Source organism: Dromiciops gliroides, chromosome 1 (assembly GCF_019393635.1).
Source record: "Dromiciops gliroides isolate mDroGli1 chromosome 1, mDroGli1.pri, whole genome shotgun sequence".
Taxonomy (NCBI): domain Eukaryota; kingdom Metazoa; phylum Chordata; class Mammalia; order Microbiotheria; family Microbiotheriidae; genus Dromiciops; species Dromiciops gliroides.
This window is the reverse complement of record NC_057861.1, coordinates 317,078,708-317,096,426: the sequence shown is the minus strand read 5'-3', so window position 1 is coordinate 317,096,426 and position 17,719 is coordinate 317,078,708. Positions and strand designations below refer to the sequence as shown.

The window sequence follows — 17,719 nt, the reverse complement described above, 5'->3', positions numbered from 1 at the left end:
AGAATGAGAAGACCTAGATTCAGGTTCAGGCTCTAGCTCTTACTAGCCATGTGGCTTTGGACAAGTCACTAAACTTTGAGCTTGTTCTCTCATATGTCAAATACAGAAAATAGCAACCTACTTTGAAAGGTCGCTACTAGTATCCAATGAGGTCATGGAGATAAAGTCTATAAATTGCTTTGGAAACCAAAGGGTATGATATAAACAAACTTCTTATAAAAAAAATCGGGGGGGGGGCAGCTAGGTGGCACAGTGGATAAAGCAGTGGCCCTGGATTCAGGAGGACCTAAGTTCAAATCCAGCCTCAGACACTGAACACTTAACTAGCTGTGTGACCCTGGGCAAGTCTTAACCCTCATTGCCCCACCCCCCCAAAAAAATTCAGGGTCTTACAATGTAGATGGTAAAATAAAGGGTGGACACTCATGGAACAGTGTAGCAACCCCCACAACAAAGTTAAACAGGCGATGAGGAAGTACAAAAATAGGAGAGATCAGCCAGTGCCCATGGTGGTAGGTAGGGGGAAGACATCCTAAGTGGAAGTAGTACTTAAGTAGGATCTCGAAGGGTGGATAGATGGAGATTGGAATACTTTGAATGTTGTTATTTCCTTGGGTTTGTGACAGAGTGCTATACAGACCTTCAGGTTCCCTGATGTTCAATCCCAGGATTGTTGGTTGGCCCTTCCCCACAGATCCTCCATAGGAAGATCTTTATAGACCAAATCTTGGTGTGGGGAGTACAGCTGTGCTCCATGACCAGGCCCCCTGTGCTAGGTGGTAAAGAATAGGAAAGGTGAAGTGCTTTTTAAAGCATTCTCATGATTGATTCTCTCTCTCTCTGAAAGGGGTTAGGTAAGATTTAAAATAAGGGAAGAAAGGGAGATATAGAAGGGGAGAAAATAGAAGAGAAAGGAGAACAATGGGGAGAACTACATATTAAGGGGCTATGTCAACAATCTAAATGAAATGGACAGGAAGAAAAGACAAGCAAGGAACAGTAAAGAACTCAAGGATCTTTAAAAAAATTGATTAAGAGAAAGGAACAAGCATTTGTTAAATGCCTGCTGTATACCAGGCAGTCAGCTAAGAGCGTTACAAATATCTCAGTCAATCCTCACAACAGCCCTGGGAAGGAGGTGTTACTATCATCCACTTTAGACCGTGTGGAAAAGAAAAGACCACAGCAAAGCAGTTGAATAAGATGAAATAGAGACTTGGCTCTCTGGGAGAATTTCCTAGTACTGAATGAAGTACCTAGAAGGTGTGAAAACTTGGCTGTGAGGTGGCTTTTGACCTAGACAGAAGACTGCAAGGCAAGAGAACTTGGGCTTTGGTCCAGGTGCTGACTTTCTGTGTAACTATGGCACGTGACCGAGCCTCCCCTCCTGCTCCAGTTGCTTCTTCTCTACTGTAGAGGTGATAATGCTTGCACTTCTTACCTCTCCAGGGGTGAGGAACAAGCTGAGATCATGTGGATGAGGTGCTTTGTAAACACTAGTGGTTTGTATACCCAGTCTTTGTGAGGCCTCTACGTGCACTCTTCAGCTCTGAAGCCTTGAAATGTGATGGCCAGTGGGAAGATTCTGACAAGGGACTGAATGGGCCAGATTTGAGAACATTGGGAGGGAATTCCAGAAGTTAAGACAGGAGAGTAAGTGCCAGATGATTCATTCCTCCTTAGCCCCGCCTGGTTAGGGCCTAAAATGATGGGTTTTCCTATACAAATAACAGGGTGTAGTATGAGAGCCAATCACAAGAAGGACCTCATTTGAACTGCAGGTTACTCTATTCATTCTTAAGGATGAAGGGAAGGAGAAGGAGGTAATCCCCTTTAAAGCCCAGGGTGGACTTAAAGGGATTGTCTAATTTTACAGTCGCTAATAGCATTTGTCAGTGCTATAGGGTAATCACAGGATCTGTCTTTCAGTTGACTGCCTTTTAGTTCTAGGGTCCACAGACCACCCCCCTTCCAAGGGCTCCATAGCTAGATTTCTGGGGGTCAGTGAGTTTGAATGGAAAAAATGTCATCTATTTTTCAGTTTACTTTTGTTTTCCTTTGTAATCCTGTGAATTCCATTTTATGCACTGAAAAATGTCATTCTGAGGAGGGGAGTATAGGCTTCAGCAATCTGCCTAAGGGTCCTTGGCTCAAAAAAGGTTCTTCTCTTGCAAAATGAAGACAGTGTTGTGTGGTAGATTCCCAAAGACCTTGAACACCAGGGCTAGCAGTAAATTCAGGCAATGAGGGTTTGAAGAGCCTCTTTTCACATAAGAAATACAGAAACCTCTTGTGTCAGAGGAAACCAGCAGTCCACCCGTGCATCTCTTAGGTCTGACACAGTTGATTAAGAGTCTAGTGAAGATAAGGAAAAAAATATTTAAGGGCATAGAGAGAGAGGGGTCATATCTATAAAAAGCCAGGGATACCTTTTTAGTGGCCTCAAAAAGACAGCAAATAGTTCTACCGCTAGTTTAAAATTCAGTTCCCAGTGGAGGGTGAGGCACATGCCCCTATATGCCTGGATGAAACTCTAATTCTTTCAAAGGTCCTGATGGGAAGTGATTTCATACAAAGGAATTTCAGGATTTTTTTTCTCCTCCCTACCAGACAACCACAAATGACTCCTGGCACACTATTTGTTCACATCATGCCATAAATCTGAATTGAAAAGTAGATACCAGAGGAGCCTTTCTCAAGTTTTTTTTCTACTGTCCTCAGGTGGTCAGCCCACCCTGTCAGCAAAGCCTTACATTAACTACTTCATCTGCTTCCCCAGCAGAGTCAGATCCTGTCCTTTCCTAGAATGCCAATTTATAGATTCTTTTGTTTCCTTCTACTCCAACACTTTCTGGTTCAGGGTAGAGAAAGAAGGAAGTTGATATTGAGAGAAATGGGATCCCCATGACCACTCACAGAGATAGCAGGAATGAAGTGTCAATTGCAATGGGCAGCCGTGGTCCAAAAAAGCAGATGATGAAACATGCTTCTCTCCTCCCTGCAGAGAGGTGAGGGATGGCCAGACATCTATTCTTGGTACTGATTTGGGTTAGCTTTTCTTCTTTGTTACAAGAAAATGTTCACTAGGGAAGAAGGAAGGGAGGGGGACTGTATATGGGGAAATGACTGTACTGAAAAAATAAGTCATCAGTACAATTGTAAACCCCCTCTCCCCCCTTCCCCAAATGATTTGATTTACAGGAACAGTCTTTCTATTCTTAGAATCGCATTAGTGCTGGAAGGATCTTTAAAGATCATCTGTCAACATTTTCCTTTGACATTTGAGGAAAGAGAAGTCCAGGAAAGGGAATCAGCGTGTCCAGGTGTGAGGCAATGAGGACCTGCCTAAGAGTGGTGGCCGTGTCAGAGGAGAGAAGGGGAAGAGATGGGAGAGATGTTGCAGGTGTGAAATGAACAGACCTCTGCAACACATTGGATATAAGCGGGCACAAGTAAAGGACGATATCTAGGTTGTGAGCCTTGATGACTGGGAGGATGAGACCCTTGAAGTGATAGCGATAGGGAAGTTAGGAACAGGGGAGGGCTTTGGGGAATAGGTGAGTTCAGATTTGGACATGTTGAGTTTCAAATGTCTACAGGACATAGTTCAAGATGTCTGATAGAGGAGGGCGGTTAGGTGGCACAGGGGATAAAGCACCGGCCCTGGATTCAGGAGGACCTGAGTTCAAATCCGGCCTCAGACACTTGGCACTTACTAGCTGTGTGACCCTGGGCAAGTCACTTAACCTTCATTGCCTTGGGGGGGGGGGAAGGAGAGAAGAGAAGATGTCTGATAGAGACTTGGAGATACAAGACTGGATGTCACCAGAAGAGAAGTTAGTACCAGATAAGTGGATCTGAGAATCAACAGTATAGGATCATGAACTTCTCTTAGTCTTGTTTTATTGATGAGTCACCAAAAAACTGCAAGCATCAGTTTGCCAAACTGGGTCAGAATTCTAGCCTGGACTGATTCTGTAGGGCACCACAAGAAATAGCTTGGGATGGGGGCCAGAGGGGGGGCGGGGTTAATTGTCCTCCCTGACATTCATCCCTTGCCAGCAGCTATTTACTGAAAGTGCCTTGCACACCCTGCCCTTTGGTAGACACCATGGGGGAGATAGAATAAAAGGTGTAGTGGCCGCCCAACAGTTTATGTTCTAGTTGGAGATAAAATAATAATGAGTTTGAAATGAGAGATTTTAGAGTTTAGAGTCCTGTGAAGTGAATGGGAAAGACCTTATGTCACATTAGGGGTATGCCTCATTATTCCTCAAATTCCTTAAAAATTCATCGTAGGTCCCCAATCCTGAGAACAAATACTGGACATTGGAGAGGAAGGGGCCTGCAACCACAGGCAGTTAAAGGTATTGTTGAATCCAAGGGATGGTTTTGGAAATTGTGCCCCTTTCTACTGAGATGTTAAGCCTTCATGGTGTCCTATGAGACTTGATGTATCAAAAACTCAATACCGGGGCAGCTAGGTGGCGCAGTGGATAGAGCATCGGCCCTGGAATCAGGAGGACCTGAGTTCAAATCCGGCCTCAGACACTTAACACTTACTAGCTGTGTGACCCTGGGCAAGTCACTTAAACCCAATTGCCTCACTAAAAAACAAAAAACAAAACAAAACAAAACCTCAATACCTCTGCACCTCAATACTTGGTATTAACGATATGTGCAGTTATTAAGAGTAATCATAATAAAAAGTATTCCATGTTGTGTTCTCACTGCTTGTGGAGCTGCCTGCCTTGTCAAGGTCAGAGGACCTGGATTTTGAATCTTAGCTCTTAATAGTCTCTATCTGTGTGATTGTGGACAAGTCATTTAATTTCTGTGGCCTCAGTTTACTTATCTACAAAAAGGGGAGGGCAGACTAGTTGACCTCTCATTTTTCTTCCAGCTTTAAATCTATGTATGATTCATGACAATGTCCTCTAGATTTACCGCCTGAACAATGAAATCCCGCCTTCCTAAGATGCCTTTGTACAGATAGTGCTTCACCTTAGGTCAGAGGGCCTTCAGGAGGCAGCTGCCAGGGAGAGGGCAGAAGGAGCCAGGCCAAAGCAAGACAGAAGCACCAGATATTTGAGCCTCTTGGAACCGACTCTGTGTCAAACTTCTGGACTCACTCAGGGGATAGCAAAACCTGGTGCTCAGGCAGAACCTGTAAAGTCTGCCAAGGCATCTTTGATAAGATCTCTGTGAGTCTTCGAGGAATAATAGGCTGCCCTAGGCATCAGCTGTCTCACTCAGTCTTCTGCAGAGAAGGAAGCACCCCAGGACTTCACAGTCCTCTCAGGGACATCATTGTCATTAACCATCCATCAATCTACCCATAGTGTGTCCAGAATAATACTGGCTCCTGTAGGGGGTATAAAGAAGTGTAAGGCATTATCCCTGCAGTGGAGACTTTGTAGCTTTGTTGGGGACATACAAGGTACACACTTGAAACAATTAGCAATTAAATGCTAAATGCTTGTTTACATTATAATTGCAGTAGCTATTCAGAGACTGGAGAGATCCCTGTGAGTTGGAGGAGGGTTTCTAAAAGAGTGGGTGTGGTGGGGCAAAGATAGGCCAGAGATTCAGAATTGTCTCTGTTCTAAGCCTGGCTCTGTCACCACCTGATTGTAACCCTGGATTGGTTACTTCCCCTCTCTAGGCTTCAGGTTCCTAATGTTATGGATGGATGGGTGGATGGGTAGATGGGTGGATGGATGGATGGGTGGGTGGGTGGATGGATGGGTGGATGAATGGATGGGTGGGTGGGTAGGTGAATGGATGGATGGATGGATGGATGGATGGATGGATGGATGGATGGATGGATGGATGGATGGGTGGGTGGGTGGATGGATGGATGGATGGATGGATGGATGGATGGATGGATGGATGGATGGATGGATGGATGGATGGATGGATGGATGGGTGAGTGGGTGGGTGGGTGGGTGGGTGAGTGGATGGATGGATGGGTAGGTGAGTGGGTGGATGGATGGATAGATGGATGGGTGGGTGGAGCGAGTGAGCAAGCAAACTTACTGTGTGTTGGGCTATGTACTGCAGATACAAGAGAAGAAAAGAAAAAAAAAGATAGTCCTGCTTTCGTGGAGTTTATATCTTTATGGGGGAGGGGGGACAAAACAAAAAAGGAGCTGGAAAGAGGGAGAAGTTGGGAGGGGAAACAGAAATTGATTTTTTTTAATTGAATGGGCTCTAAAGTCCTTCCCAGCTCTAATGTTATATGATTATTTAATATGATTTCCAATAAAATACACCAAACATTATTAAGCCCTGACTGTGTACAACTCATTGTGTTAATCTGGGGAGGTGTAGATAAGACATGGACTCAGTCCTCAAGGTCTAGTGAGGTGATAAGACACCAATACAGAATATATAATATTAAATTATAAGTTCATTAGAGAAATACAGAACAAAGTGAAGAGTCTCTGAGAGGTCTATGTTTGTTATTTCTTTGTTGAGTTTGATTTATCATCATCGGAATTAGGATGGTGGCTGTTTCCCTAGTGTGAGAGGACTAAGGCCCAAATCACTCCTCCTTGCCTAATCCTTATGGATTACCTTTCAGAAGGGAGGGAGGGAGAAAGGAAGGAGAGAAGGAAGGAAAGAAAGGAAGGAACAAAAAGACAGTGCTGTCTTCAGGACCTGATTGACCAGGCTTTTCATGATGCAGTTTTTTCGTCGCTTAAAGGCATAAAAACGTCCTCGCCATGGGCAGTCCAGGTCCCTTAGACTTGGTGGTTTCCTGAAGACCACAGGAATTACCATGTCCTTCACCATATCCAATTTTAGGAGAGTAAGTCCCTTCCAAACTGGGAAGTAAAATTGGGTGACATTTTGGATCTGTCTTATGCATTTTTCTATCAGTCACAAAGCATTGATTCAATACCTTCTCTCTTCCTGGCATACAAAGACACAAGTGAGGGGTGTTTGCCCTCAAAGCAGCAAATTCTAAGTGTTCTGTCTCAGCTTTGTCCTTGTATCATGGAGTGTAGTTGGAGGAAAACTGGATTGGATTCTAGTCCTAGCATTGCCTTTAACTTGTGGTTACTTGGGCCTCATTTTTTTTCAATATTGAAGTCGTAAATGTCATAAATGGGGTGAATAGTAAGACATGGAAGTCCTTGGATTATATTAGTAGGTCAAATGACAGTGCCAGGGTCTGAAGGTGAGAGAAGCAGGACAAATATATACCCAGTGGTCCTCTGTCTTTTTGGAAGGAATGGTGTTGGTAGCTCCAATCTTAAGAACCAAGCCATGTAAGGAGTCAAACAGTCTATATGGCTTCTGGGCAATCCGAGTTGGGGAAGAGGTTGAAAGGAGAAAGCAAGGGTACAAAGAAGATACAACACTCTTGAAACCATGGGTAAATTATTTGACTTCCCTGGGCCTCAGTTTTCTCATCTGTAAAATGAGGAGATTAGATTAGACAACTTCTGAAGTTCCTTCCATCTCTAGATCTATGATCCTATGTAATTTGGGGACTGAATGCCTAGAAAAAGGGTACAATGTATGGAAGTTGAGAAGAAGGGCAGCTTTAGGGAGGTTATTTCATTTTTAACTACTGAGTTTGAGGTACAAGCAGATATCCAGGTGAAGATCAATTAGTCAATGAACATTTAATTAAGCACAGTGCTAGGCACTAGAGGTTACAAAGACAGAAATGAAACAGTCTCTTCCCTCAAGGAGCTTATATTTTATCAGGAGGAGACAAAAGGTTGCATATACAAAACACAAAATATAGCATAGAGACAGGGAATGGATCTACAATTTCATTGGCATAAGGAACTTTGCAGTGAGGAAAGTCTATCTATTAAAGCAGGCCAGTGCCATCTCTACAACTTACATCCTGAGAGATTTGCCCAGAGTACTGTTTTAAGTGATTTGCCTTGGGTTGTAAAAAGTAGCGTGTATCGGAGGCTAGACCTGAACTCAGGTCCTCCTGGCTCTGAGGCTAGCTTTCTATCTACTATGCCATGCTTCTGCATATAAAAAGAACATATATGAAATAAAGAAAAAGCCCCAGAGCTAGCAAGTGAACCCAGATTCCAAATTAGGTTCTCTCTTGAGTACTTTGTTAGGAGACAACAAATGCATATGTAAATAATATTACAAAATATAGGCGAGGGATAGAAACTGGGACTTGGATTTCATTGGTATAGGCAACTTCCTTTACCAATGTAGGTCAGCATCTTCTCTTCAGATTACAGTCTCTTTTTTAAAAATTTATTTGTTCTTAATGGGGCACTGAGGGTTAAGTGACTTGCCCAGGGTCACACAGCTAGCAAGTGTCATGTGTCTGAGGCTGGTTTTGAACTCAGGTCCTCCTGAATCCAGGACTGGTGCTTTATCCACTGTGCCACCTAGCTGCCCCCCAGCTTACAGTCTTGAAGAGTTGTCTAGACCACTGAGCAGTTAAATGATTTGCCCAGGGTCATCTGAGAGCAGTGTCATGGCAGCTGAGGGAAGAGAGAGTATCCATAAGGAGGGAGTTGACAGCAGTCTGAAATGCTACAGAATAGTCAAGGAGAGTGAAGACTGAGAAAATAACATTGGGCTTGACAAGTAGGAGGTTATTGGTGTCCTAGAAGAAAGGAGCTCCAGTAGAATAATGAGGTCATCTATAAAATAAGAATAATGCTCTTCCTACTTTTCAAGTGTTCTTGCGAGGATCAATAATAATAAAAGCATGTTTCTATAGCACTTTAAAACTTACAAAACACCTACCTCCTGTGACACAGTGCAAGTAATACCTCCATTTTAGGTTAGAAAACTAAAGCACAAAGAAATAACAGCATGTGACAGTAAAGAAGATGAATCCAGAAATACCATTATTAGGTCTGTTTCACAAGGTGATCAGAGAAAAAGAAAAAAGAATCTATATGTTCTAAAATATTTATAGCAGCTCTGTTTGTGATAGCAAAGAATTGGAAATTGAGGGGATGCCTATCAACTGGGGTATGGCTGAACAAATTGTGGCATATGATTGTGATGGAATGATACTATGCTGTAAGAAATGATGAGCAGGATGGTTTCAGAAAAGCATGGAAAGACCTACATGCAATAATACTGAGTGAACCAGGCAGAACCAAGAGAGTGTTGGATGCAATAACAGCAATATTGTTTGAGGAGCAATGTGGTAAAGGACTAAGCTATTCTGTGTTATATGATCATTCAAATCAACCACAAAGGAAAGTACAAACCACCTCCAGAGATCGAAATGATATATGGAAGTATGTATTGGGGCAGCTAGGTGGTGCAGTGGATAGAGCACTGGCCCTGGAGTCAGGAAGACCTGAGTTCAAAGCTGGCCTCAGACACTTAACACTTACTAGCTGTGTGACCCTGGGCAAGTCACTTAACCCCAATCGCCTCACTAAAAAAAAAGAAAAAAGAAAAAGAAAAAAAAAGAAGTATGTATTGTATGTTTCCAGATACATAGAGCTATAGATATAGATATCTATAAATATCTATGTCAAATGTTGGCTTTCTCTAATGTGAGGTTGGGAGGGAGGAAAATAACTCAGAACTTAAAATGTAACAAAAAATAATTAAAAATTAATAAATAAGTAAAAACCCAGACAACAAAAACCCACCACTGGCTCTGAAATCAAAGGACCTGGGCTCATCTGAATAATCTTAGTCAAGGCATTTAACTTCCAAAGACCTCATTTTCCTCATTTATACAAAAAAGGAACTGGACAAGTTGATCTCCAAGGTTAACTCAATCTGTGAATCACTTGCCCATAGTCTCACATCGATGTCAGAGCCTGTCATCAAGCCCAGTAATCTTCCCATGATGCCATGTTTCCTTTCTGAGCAAATGAAATAATGAACATAAAACTGCTCTGAAAAGTAGAAAGTGCCTTGCATATGTAAGGGCCTCTTACAAACATGGAAAGAATGTCATGCCTGTCTTCTCTGTTCTCTCTCTTCCCCTCCCGTTTCTCACCAGCCCTCCCTCAGGCTTCCTCCCTCTGGGCTTCTGAGCAGTCGTGATGGAGAACTCCTCAGCAGCTTCAGCCTCCTCAGAGGCAGGGAGCAGCCGTTCTCAGGAGATCGAGGAGCTGGAGCGCTTCATTGACAGCTATGTGCTGGAGTACCAGGTGCAGGGGCTCCTGACCGACAAGACAGAGGGTGATGGGGAGAGCGAGAAGACTCAGTCCAACGTCTCGCAGGTGAGGCGACCAGCAGGGGGCATAGAAGAGCAGCAAGGTGGTCTGCTCTCCCACACTGGTGGTTCTTGGGATTTAATATTTAGGAAGGACCTGGAATATTGGGGTAGGGTGGTGGGCAGACATCGCCATGTGCTCAATGGCCTTGTATTTATTCCAATGAGCTCTAGATCAGTGGTTCTCAAAGTGTGGTCTGAGAACCCCTGAGGGTCCATGAGAACATTTCAGAGGGTCCTTGATGTCAAAACTATTTTTACAATAATACCAAGACTAATCATAACAATATATTACTGGAGGCAGCTGGGTGGCACAGTGGATAAAGCACCAGCCCTGGATTCAGGAGGACCTGAGTTCAAATCTGGCCTTAGACACTTGACATTTACTAGCTGTGTGACCCTGGGCAAGTCACTTAGCCCTCATTGTCCTGCAAAAAAAAATACTGATAGGTAGTAATATATTATTATATTAACTAATTACCAGCTAATACAAACACTAATTTTTCTATTAGATAGTCTTTCATTTCCTAACTACATAGCCATGTAAGGCCACATATTTTTCATATAGTTCAACCAAAACAATATATCACAACAGATTAAATACATAAGCAGGTAGAAGAATCCATCTGTCATTAAAGAGATTTGCAGAAATATATAAAATGATCTCATTATTCTCACTATTTTTTTTTGTTTTGGAAAATATAGTTATTTTTCATAAAAACTTTATTTCCTCTAACACATAGTGGGTTTACTATTATTGTTAAATGAATTAATAAATATTTTTAAATATTAGTTTTAATTTCTAAGACAATGAATATTGATAAATGTAACCCACATAAACAAAATCTTTCTGAGGTCCTCAGTAATTTTTAAAAGAGTAAGGTGATCCTTATCTGAGACCAAAGTTTTGAGAATCACTGCTGCTTTAGATTGTGTTCAGTAATGGAACAGCGGATAATCCAGAAGCCCTTTTTGTTTAGCTGTGTAACAGTCAGAAAAATCATGCTCATTTGCTCTGATACAGTTGGATGCTTCCCCTATCCTACCCCTCCTCCACAACTACCCGTATCTTCTTGAACACTTTGCCAACTCTAGCCTGAGGTGGGTGGTGGAGGGGAAGGAGGCCAAGGCCAAACCTCAAAGTGAATGATGGCAATTAGATGGTGTCTCATAAGCATTGTTTATACCTCCATTTAAATCAGTCCTGATAATAAGGAGATGGATACAATGAAAAGTCAACTTGTAGGGCCCATGATCCCAGAAAGAGTCTTGGACCAGAATCTGGCTTCATGCTCCAAGACCGAGGATTCCTAACCATTTTTGTATCATGGACCTCATTGGCAATCTGGTGAAACCCTTTCCTAGAATAATGATTGTAAATACAAAAAATATGTAGAAAATGAATTATATTGAAATACAGTTATCACAGTATTTTAAAAAGACATGGATCCCAGGTTAAGAAGCCCTGCTCTAGAAAATCTGGGCATCAAATAGTCAAGATTTCTGTGAGTTATGGTTTGAAGTCAAGAACAGGACTAGGATTCCAGGATTTTCATCCTGACTCTGCTAGATAACTGGTTTGTGACATTAGGCAAAGCATGTAACCTCTCAAGAATTCAGTTTCCTTATCTGTCAAATGAGAATGACAATACATTTTCTACTGATCTCACAGGATTTTTGTAAGCATAAAAGGAGATAATAGACCTCATTTAGTTATTGAATTCAGTTTCCTTATCCGTCAAATGAGAATGACAATGCATTCTCTGCTGATCTCACAGGATTTTTGTAAACATAAAAGGAGATAATAGACCTCATTAAATTATTGAGTGCCTGCTGTACACAAGTTACTTACAGTATTATTCAAGTACCATGTCTATAGTAGGATGCTTTATAAATGTTTGTTGAATTATTTTAAAGTAATTTAAAATACATGTGCATTTTATATGCATGTAAATATGTCCACGTATCTATATGTGTTTGTGCACATACATACATAAGGATTGATAGATAGCAGTTGTTGTTGTTGTTGAGCCATTTCAGGTGTAAATAATGCTTATGATCCACCATCTAATTGTCATTATTCACTTTGAGGCTTGGCCATGGCCTCCTCCCCCTCACCACCTGCCTAGGTTATAAATTGCCAACCCTGACTCTTTGTGACATTGTTTTTTGTTTTTTTTGTTTGTTTGTTTTCTCAAATATACTGGAGTGGTTTGCCATTTGCTTCTCCAGCTCATTTTACATATGAGGAAACTGAAGCAAACGGATTAAGTGACTTGCCCCGGATCACGCAACTAGCAAGTGTCCAAAGCTAGATTTGAACTCAGAAAGATGAGTCGTCCTGACTCCAGGCCCGGCACTATCCACCATGCCGCCTAAGTGCCCTGTGTGTGTATATGTGTTATGTATGTGTGTATACATACACATATACACACATGTAGATCTCAAAAGCATTTCCTTTAAAGCCGGGGCAATAAGAGTTGGGGAATTTTCTTTGTTTTTAATTTTTTGTTTAGGTACTTAGAAACCCTTGGATTTTACCCCTGTTGTGCTCTTAGAGTAGTTCTATTCGCTTGCCTTTGTAATTTCTTTTTTTTTTTTTTTTGCGGGGCAATGGGGGTTAAGTGACTTGCCCAGGGTCACACAGCTAGTAAGTGTCTGAAGCCAGATTTGAACTCAGGTACTCCTGAATCCAGGGCCGGTGCTTTATCCACTGCGCCACCTAGCCGCCCCAACCTTTGTAATTTCTTAACTAGCCTGCTATTCCAATCCCCCTTCCTTACTCCTTCTTCCCAAGAAAAAGCCAAGGAAAATACAAAACAGGTGCAGTGTTCCCATTGGCTGAGCACAAGCTATCCCTTCATTTCACAAAGGACACTCCTTTCTTTGTGGGGGTTGTGTCAGAGGGAGGGGGATGGGAGAGGACTTGGATAACCTTTGTGTTTGTCTAAACTCTCTTCCTCCACCCTTACTGTCTCTTGCCCTTCTCTAGGCAAGGCCTCTCTCCCTCCCCCATCCCTATGGGAAGGCTCCCAGAACTTTGCCAATTGTTTTCCTTCCTCAGAGAGAACTCAAAGAATGCATAAACTTCCAGGAATGCTGCTCCACACTGGAGCTGCCCTGCTTCCCTGCCCTCTTTCAGACAGGACTGGAGGCAGGCTCTCCTCACAAGTTCTCTCTGGAGCTTGCAGGGCTTGCCCAAGGTCCCAGAGGCAGTAACGACAGAGCCCAGGCTCATTGATTCTCCATCCAGGGCACCATCAATGCATTTTAATGAGAAGTCAAAGGAATCTTAGGGTTTAAGGAGCCTTTGGTGGCTATTTAGTTCATCCCACGCTCAGAAGAGATCATTGAGGAGTGATCTCATAGCCCACAAGTGGTCCTCTAGCCTTTGCTAGAAGATTGTTAGGGAGGAGGAATCTGCAGGCAGCCTGTTACAATTTCAAATAGAAAGTTTTTCCTCATGTCAGGTCTCAGTCTTTTTGCGCTTTGTTCTGTTGTGTGCACCAAAACTCATCTAATTCCTTTTCTAAATGGCAGCCCTGGGGCAGCTAGGTGGCGCAGTGGATAGAGCACCAGCCCTGGAGTCAGGAGGACTTGAGTTCAAATCCAGCCTCAGACACTTAACACTTACTAGCTGTGTGACCCTGGGCAAGTCACTTAACTCCAGTTGCCTCACTAAAAAATAATAAATGACAGCCCTTCAAAGACTTGAGTGTGGGAAGTGTATTGCTTCTCAGTCTTCTAGTCTAAGCTAAGCCTCTCTTCAGACACACTGATAATGGCGTAGACTAGAAGCCTTGACCATTCTGCTTGCTCTCCTCTCAGTGCTCCCCAGTTTTCATTGTCCTTCTTAAATTATGGCACCCAGAATGAACCATAGAACTCCAGATGTGGTCATAGGAAAGAGCTATACAGTATAGTTATCATCTGTATTTCTGGAAGCTGTGCCTCTTTCAGTGAGGCAGCTAAGGGGCAGCTAGCTTGTGCTAGAAGGCTGGCCCTGGAGTCAGGAGAACCTGAGTTCAAATGTGACCTCAGACAACTACTAGCTGTGTGACTCTGGGCAAGTCACTTAACCCTAATCGCCCCCAATAAAGAAACAAATGAATAAATAAATGAATCAGCTAGGTGGCCCAGTGAAGAACTGAATTAAAATATGACCATAGACACTTGGGGTCACCCTACATGACCCTAAGCAAGTCATTCAACTTATCTTTGCCTCATTTTCCTAAACTGTGAAATGGAGATAATAAAAGCACTGACTTCCCAGGGTTGTTGGGAGGATCAAATGAAATAATATTTGTAAAGTGCTTAGTACAGTGCTTGGTACATAGAAGGCTGTATAGGGGCACCTAGGTGGTGCAGTGGATAAAGCACCAGCCCTGGATTCAGGAGGACCTGAGTTCAAATTCGGCCTCAGACACTTGGCTGTGTGACTCTAGACAAGTCACTTAACCCTAATTGCCCCCCCCCAAAAGAAGTCACTGTATAAATGCTATTAATAATTGGCGGTAGTGGCCGTTCAACCATTTTCAGTCATGTCTGACTCTCCATGACCCTATTTGGGTTTTTCTTGGCAAAGATACTGGAATGTTTTGCCATTTCCATCTCCAGCTATTAATAATAATGCAACCTAATATCACATTAGGATATTTGCCTGCCATATCCCATGGCTGACTCATGCTAATCCACCAAAATTCCCTTTACTTTCCCAGACAAACCACTATCTATGTCTTCTTTATCTTGTGCCTTTAAAGTTGATTTTTTGGACCTAAGGATGAGACTATTTACATTTATACCTATTGATTTTCTTGTTAGATTCAGCCCCTTGTTCCAGCCTGTCAAGATCTTTTTTGGATCCTGACTTTGTCATCCCGTGTGTCACTTCTCTTGGTTCTGAGTCCTCTGAACATTTCATATGCATGCCATTTATGATTTCATTCAAGTTCATTGATTTAAAAAAAATTTTTAAATAATACCAGACCAGAAACAATTCTCCCAGGGCAATCACTGGAAACTTCCTTCCAAAATGATATTAAACCCTTCATAAATTTATATAGAGTAAATATTTCCATTCATTAGACTTGTTTAAATGAGACTGAATGCATAAATATTTTATATAAAGATCTTGTTACATTGTAGGAAATTCTGTCCTATTATTCTGAATTAGAGAGAATACATGAATACATATATTTCTGAATAAACTGTTTTATGGCATTTTTGGTGAGGCAGTTGGGGTTAAGTGACTTGCCCCAAGGTCACACAGCTAGTAAGTGTTAAGTGTCTGAGGCCAGATTTGAACTCAGGTCCTCCTGACTCCAGAGCCGGTGCTCTATCCACTGCGCCACCTAGCTGCCCCTTCATTTTCTTTTCTTTTTTTTTTTCAGCATGTTCTCTCAAACTCATGATGTCCAAACTCATTATCTTTTTTCTCAAAGCTTCCCTTCTTTCAGCTTCTTTATTACTGTTGAGGGAACCACCGATCCTCTGAGTCCCCAAGGGTTTGTAACCTAGGTGTCATCCTTGATTCCTCATTCTTTCTCAGTCCTCATGTCCAGTCTTGTCATTTCTACCTTTCATACCTGTGTGCCTCTTTCTCCCCTGACACCTCCACCAACCTGGTTTCAGACTCTCACACTTCATGCCTGGACGATTGCAGTAGCCTTCTGGTTGGCCTCCCTGCTTCAAACCTTTCCCCACTCTAATCCAGTCTCCACTGACCTGTGAAATTGATCTTCCTAAGGTGAATGCCTGACCATGTCCAACTTCTATTTAATAAACTCCAGTGGTTCCCTGTTTCCTTCAGGATCCAATATAAAATTCTCTCTTTGGCACTTAAAACCCTTCACAATCTGGCCCCTTCCAGCTTCTTCTTCCTTATACCTTACTTCCCTCCATGTATTTATTTGTCTTTTGTTTTTGTTTTTGCAGGGCAATGGGGGTTAAGTGACTTGTCCAGGGTCACACAGTTAGTAAGTGTCAAGTGTCTGAAGCTGGATTTGAACTCAGGTCCTTCTGAATCCAGGGCCGGTGCTCTATCCCCTGCACCACCTAGCTGCCCCCCCTCCTCATGTATTTATACTGGGATCTAGTGACACTGTCCTTTCAATATGAAACTCTTTCCTTTCACTCAGGACATTTTCACTGGCTCTCTCATGCTTTCCCATCCTCTCTGTTTCTAGTTTGCATTTACATCTACTGCTCCCCCTGGCTTCCTTCAAGTTTCAGCCCAAATTCCGCCTGCTCTGCAAGAAGCCTTTCCTGATCATCCTTAATAGCACCTTCCCTCTGAGATGACCTCCAGATTATCCCCCAATTTTTTTTGTTTGTACATCACCCTCATGACCAACCACATCATGCTGCTGTAAGCAAGTTGATGGAGGTGGGGGCTGGTCTAAATTGTATATGCATATGCAGGCTTGAAGTGAGAGTTTGTGTTCAGCAACATTAGCAGGAGTGATCATTTATTTCAATGCCTCAGAAAAGGCTAGGGGTCCTCCCTTCACTAATTACATCTTAGTAGATATTTTCATAAATGGCTGTGGCCAGAAAAAAAAAAAAACAACCTTCATCTAAAGGCCAACCTTCTGATGATGAGCCTCTTTGAACTGAGCTGGGCTGGTCTTGGCTCACGAGCATGGACTATATATCTATCATTGGACCTGTACCCGAAGCCTTTCCAACTTGCTAGGATCTCCCTGGGCCTGTGTTTTGCCAACATGTGCTTTGAGAATCCAGGATCATGATACCGTGATGGGGCATTAAAGATCTTGTGACAGAATAGTCACTATTCAGCATAAACCAAGAGGGTACCTTTGCACCCCAGACCCCTTTTAGATATGAACCCCCACAAGCTTTCAGACAGGCAAAAATGTGGCCAATTCAAAAGTCCCTTTGCCTCCCCAATGGGTGTTTTCTGGGGTTATAATTTATGCTGATGATCCTAGAACCTCTCACCATTGATGTTGCACAGAATGGAATGGATTTCTGTTGAGACATTAAAGCAAATTTTCCTTCTACTTCTAGATTTTTTGAAGGATGCTCTCTTCAGTCTGATGCTTCTTATTGTGCGGGGGGGGGGGGGGGAGGTTTCTCCAGGGGCCCCTCGCAGGGGGTGCTTAGGAGGGAACCAGTTCGGTGGGACCCTGGACAAATCTTATTTGCCTCAAACAGCTTAAAAATGACTGTGTAGGGGCAGCTAGGTGGTGCAGTGGATAGAGCACCGGCCCTGGAGTCAGGAGGACCTGAGTTCAAATCCAGCCTCAGACACTTGACACTTAACTAGCTGTGTGACCCTGGGCAAGTCACTTAACCCTCATTGCCCTGCAAAAAAAAAAAAAAAAAAGAATGGGCAGGACCAGGCTGCATGAGGTCCACTGTTGTGTGACTCTGAACCCTTTTTCTCCCTCTCACAGTGGCCTGTGGATTGCAATGACCAATTGGATGGCAGCTGTTCATCCTCCCAAGGGAGAGGCCCCTCTCAACAGGTAAGGAAAAATCTCCTTTGCTTGGATCAGCATCTTTTCC

General features: G+C 42.8%; 1 protein-coding gene across 4 annotated transcripts in view; it reads left to right on the top strand.

Moving 5' to 3' along the window:
- The window catches only part of CTIF (cap binding complex dependent translation initiation factor), a 509,051-nt gene that overhangs the window by 127,267 nt on the left and 364,065 nt on the right, over positions 1 to 17,719 (top strand). For all 4 annotated transcript variants that reach the window (XM_043966134.1, XM_043965952.1, XM_043965891.1 and 1 more), the window contains 2 exons: positions 9,974 to 10,196; positions 17,608 to 17,679. In XM_043966134.1, the coding sequence (XP_043822069.1) occupies positions 10,017 to 10,196; positions 17,608 to 17,679 (252 nt within the window). In that variant the 5' untranslated portion in view covers positions 9,974 to 10,016. The remainder of the gene's footprint in view (positions 1 to 9,973; positions 10,197 to 17,607; positions 17,680 to 17,719) is intronic.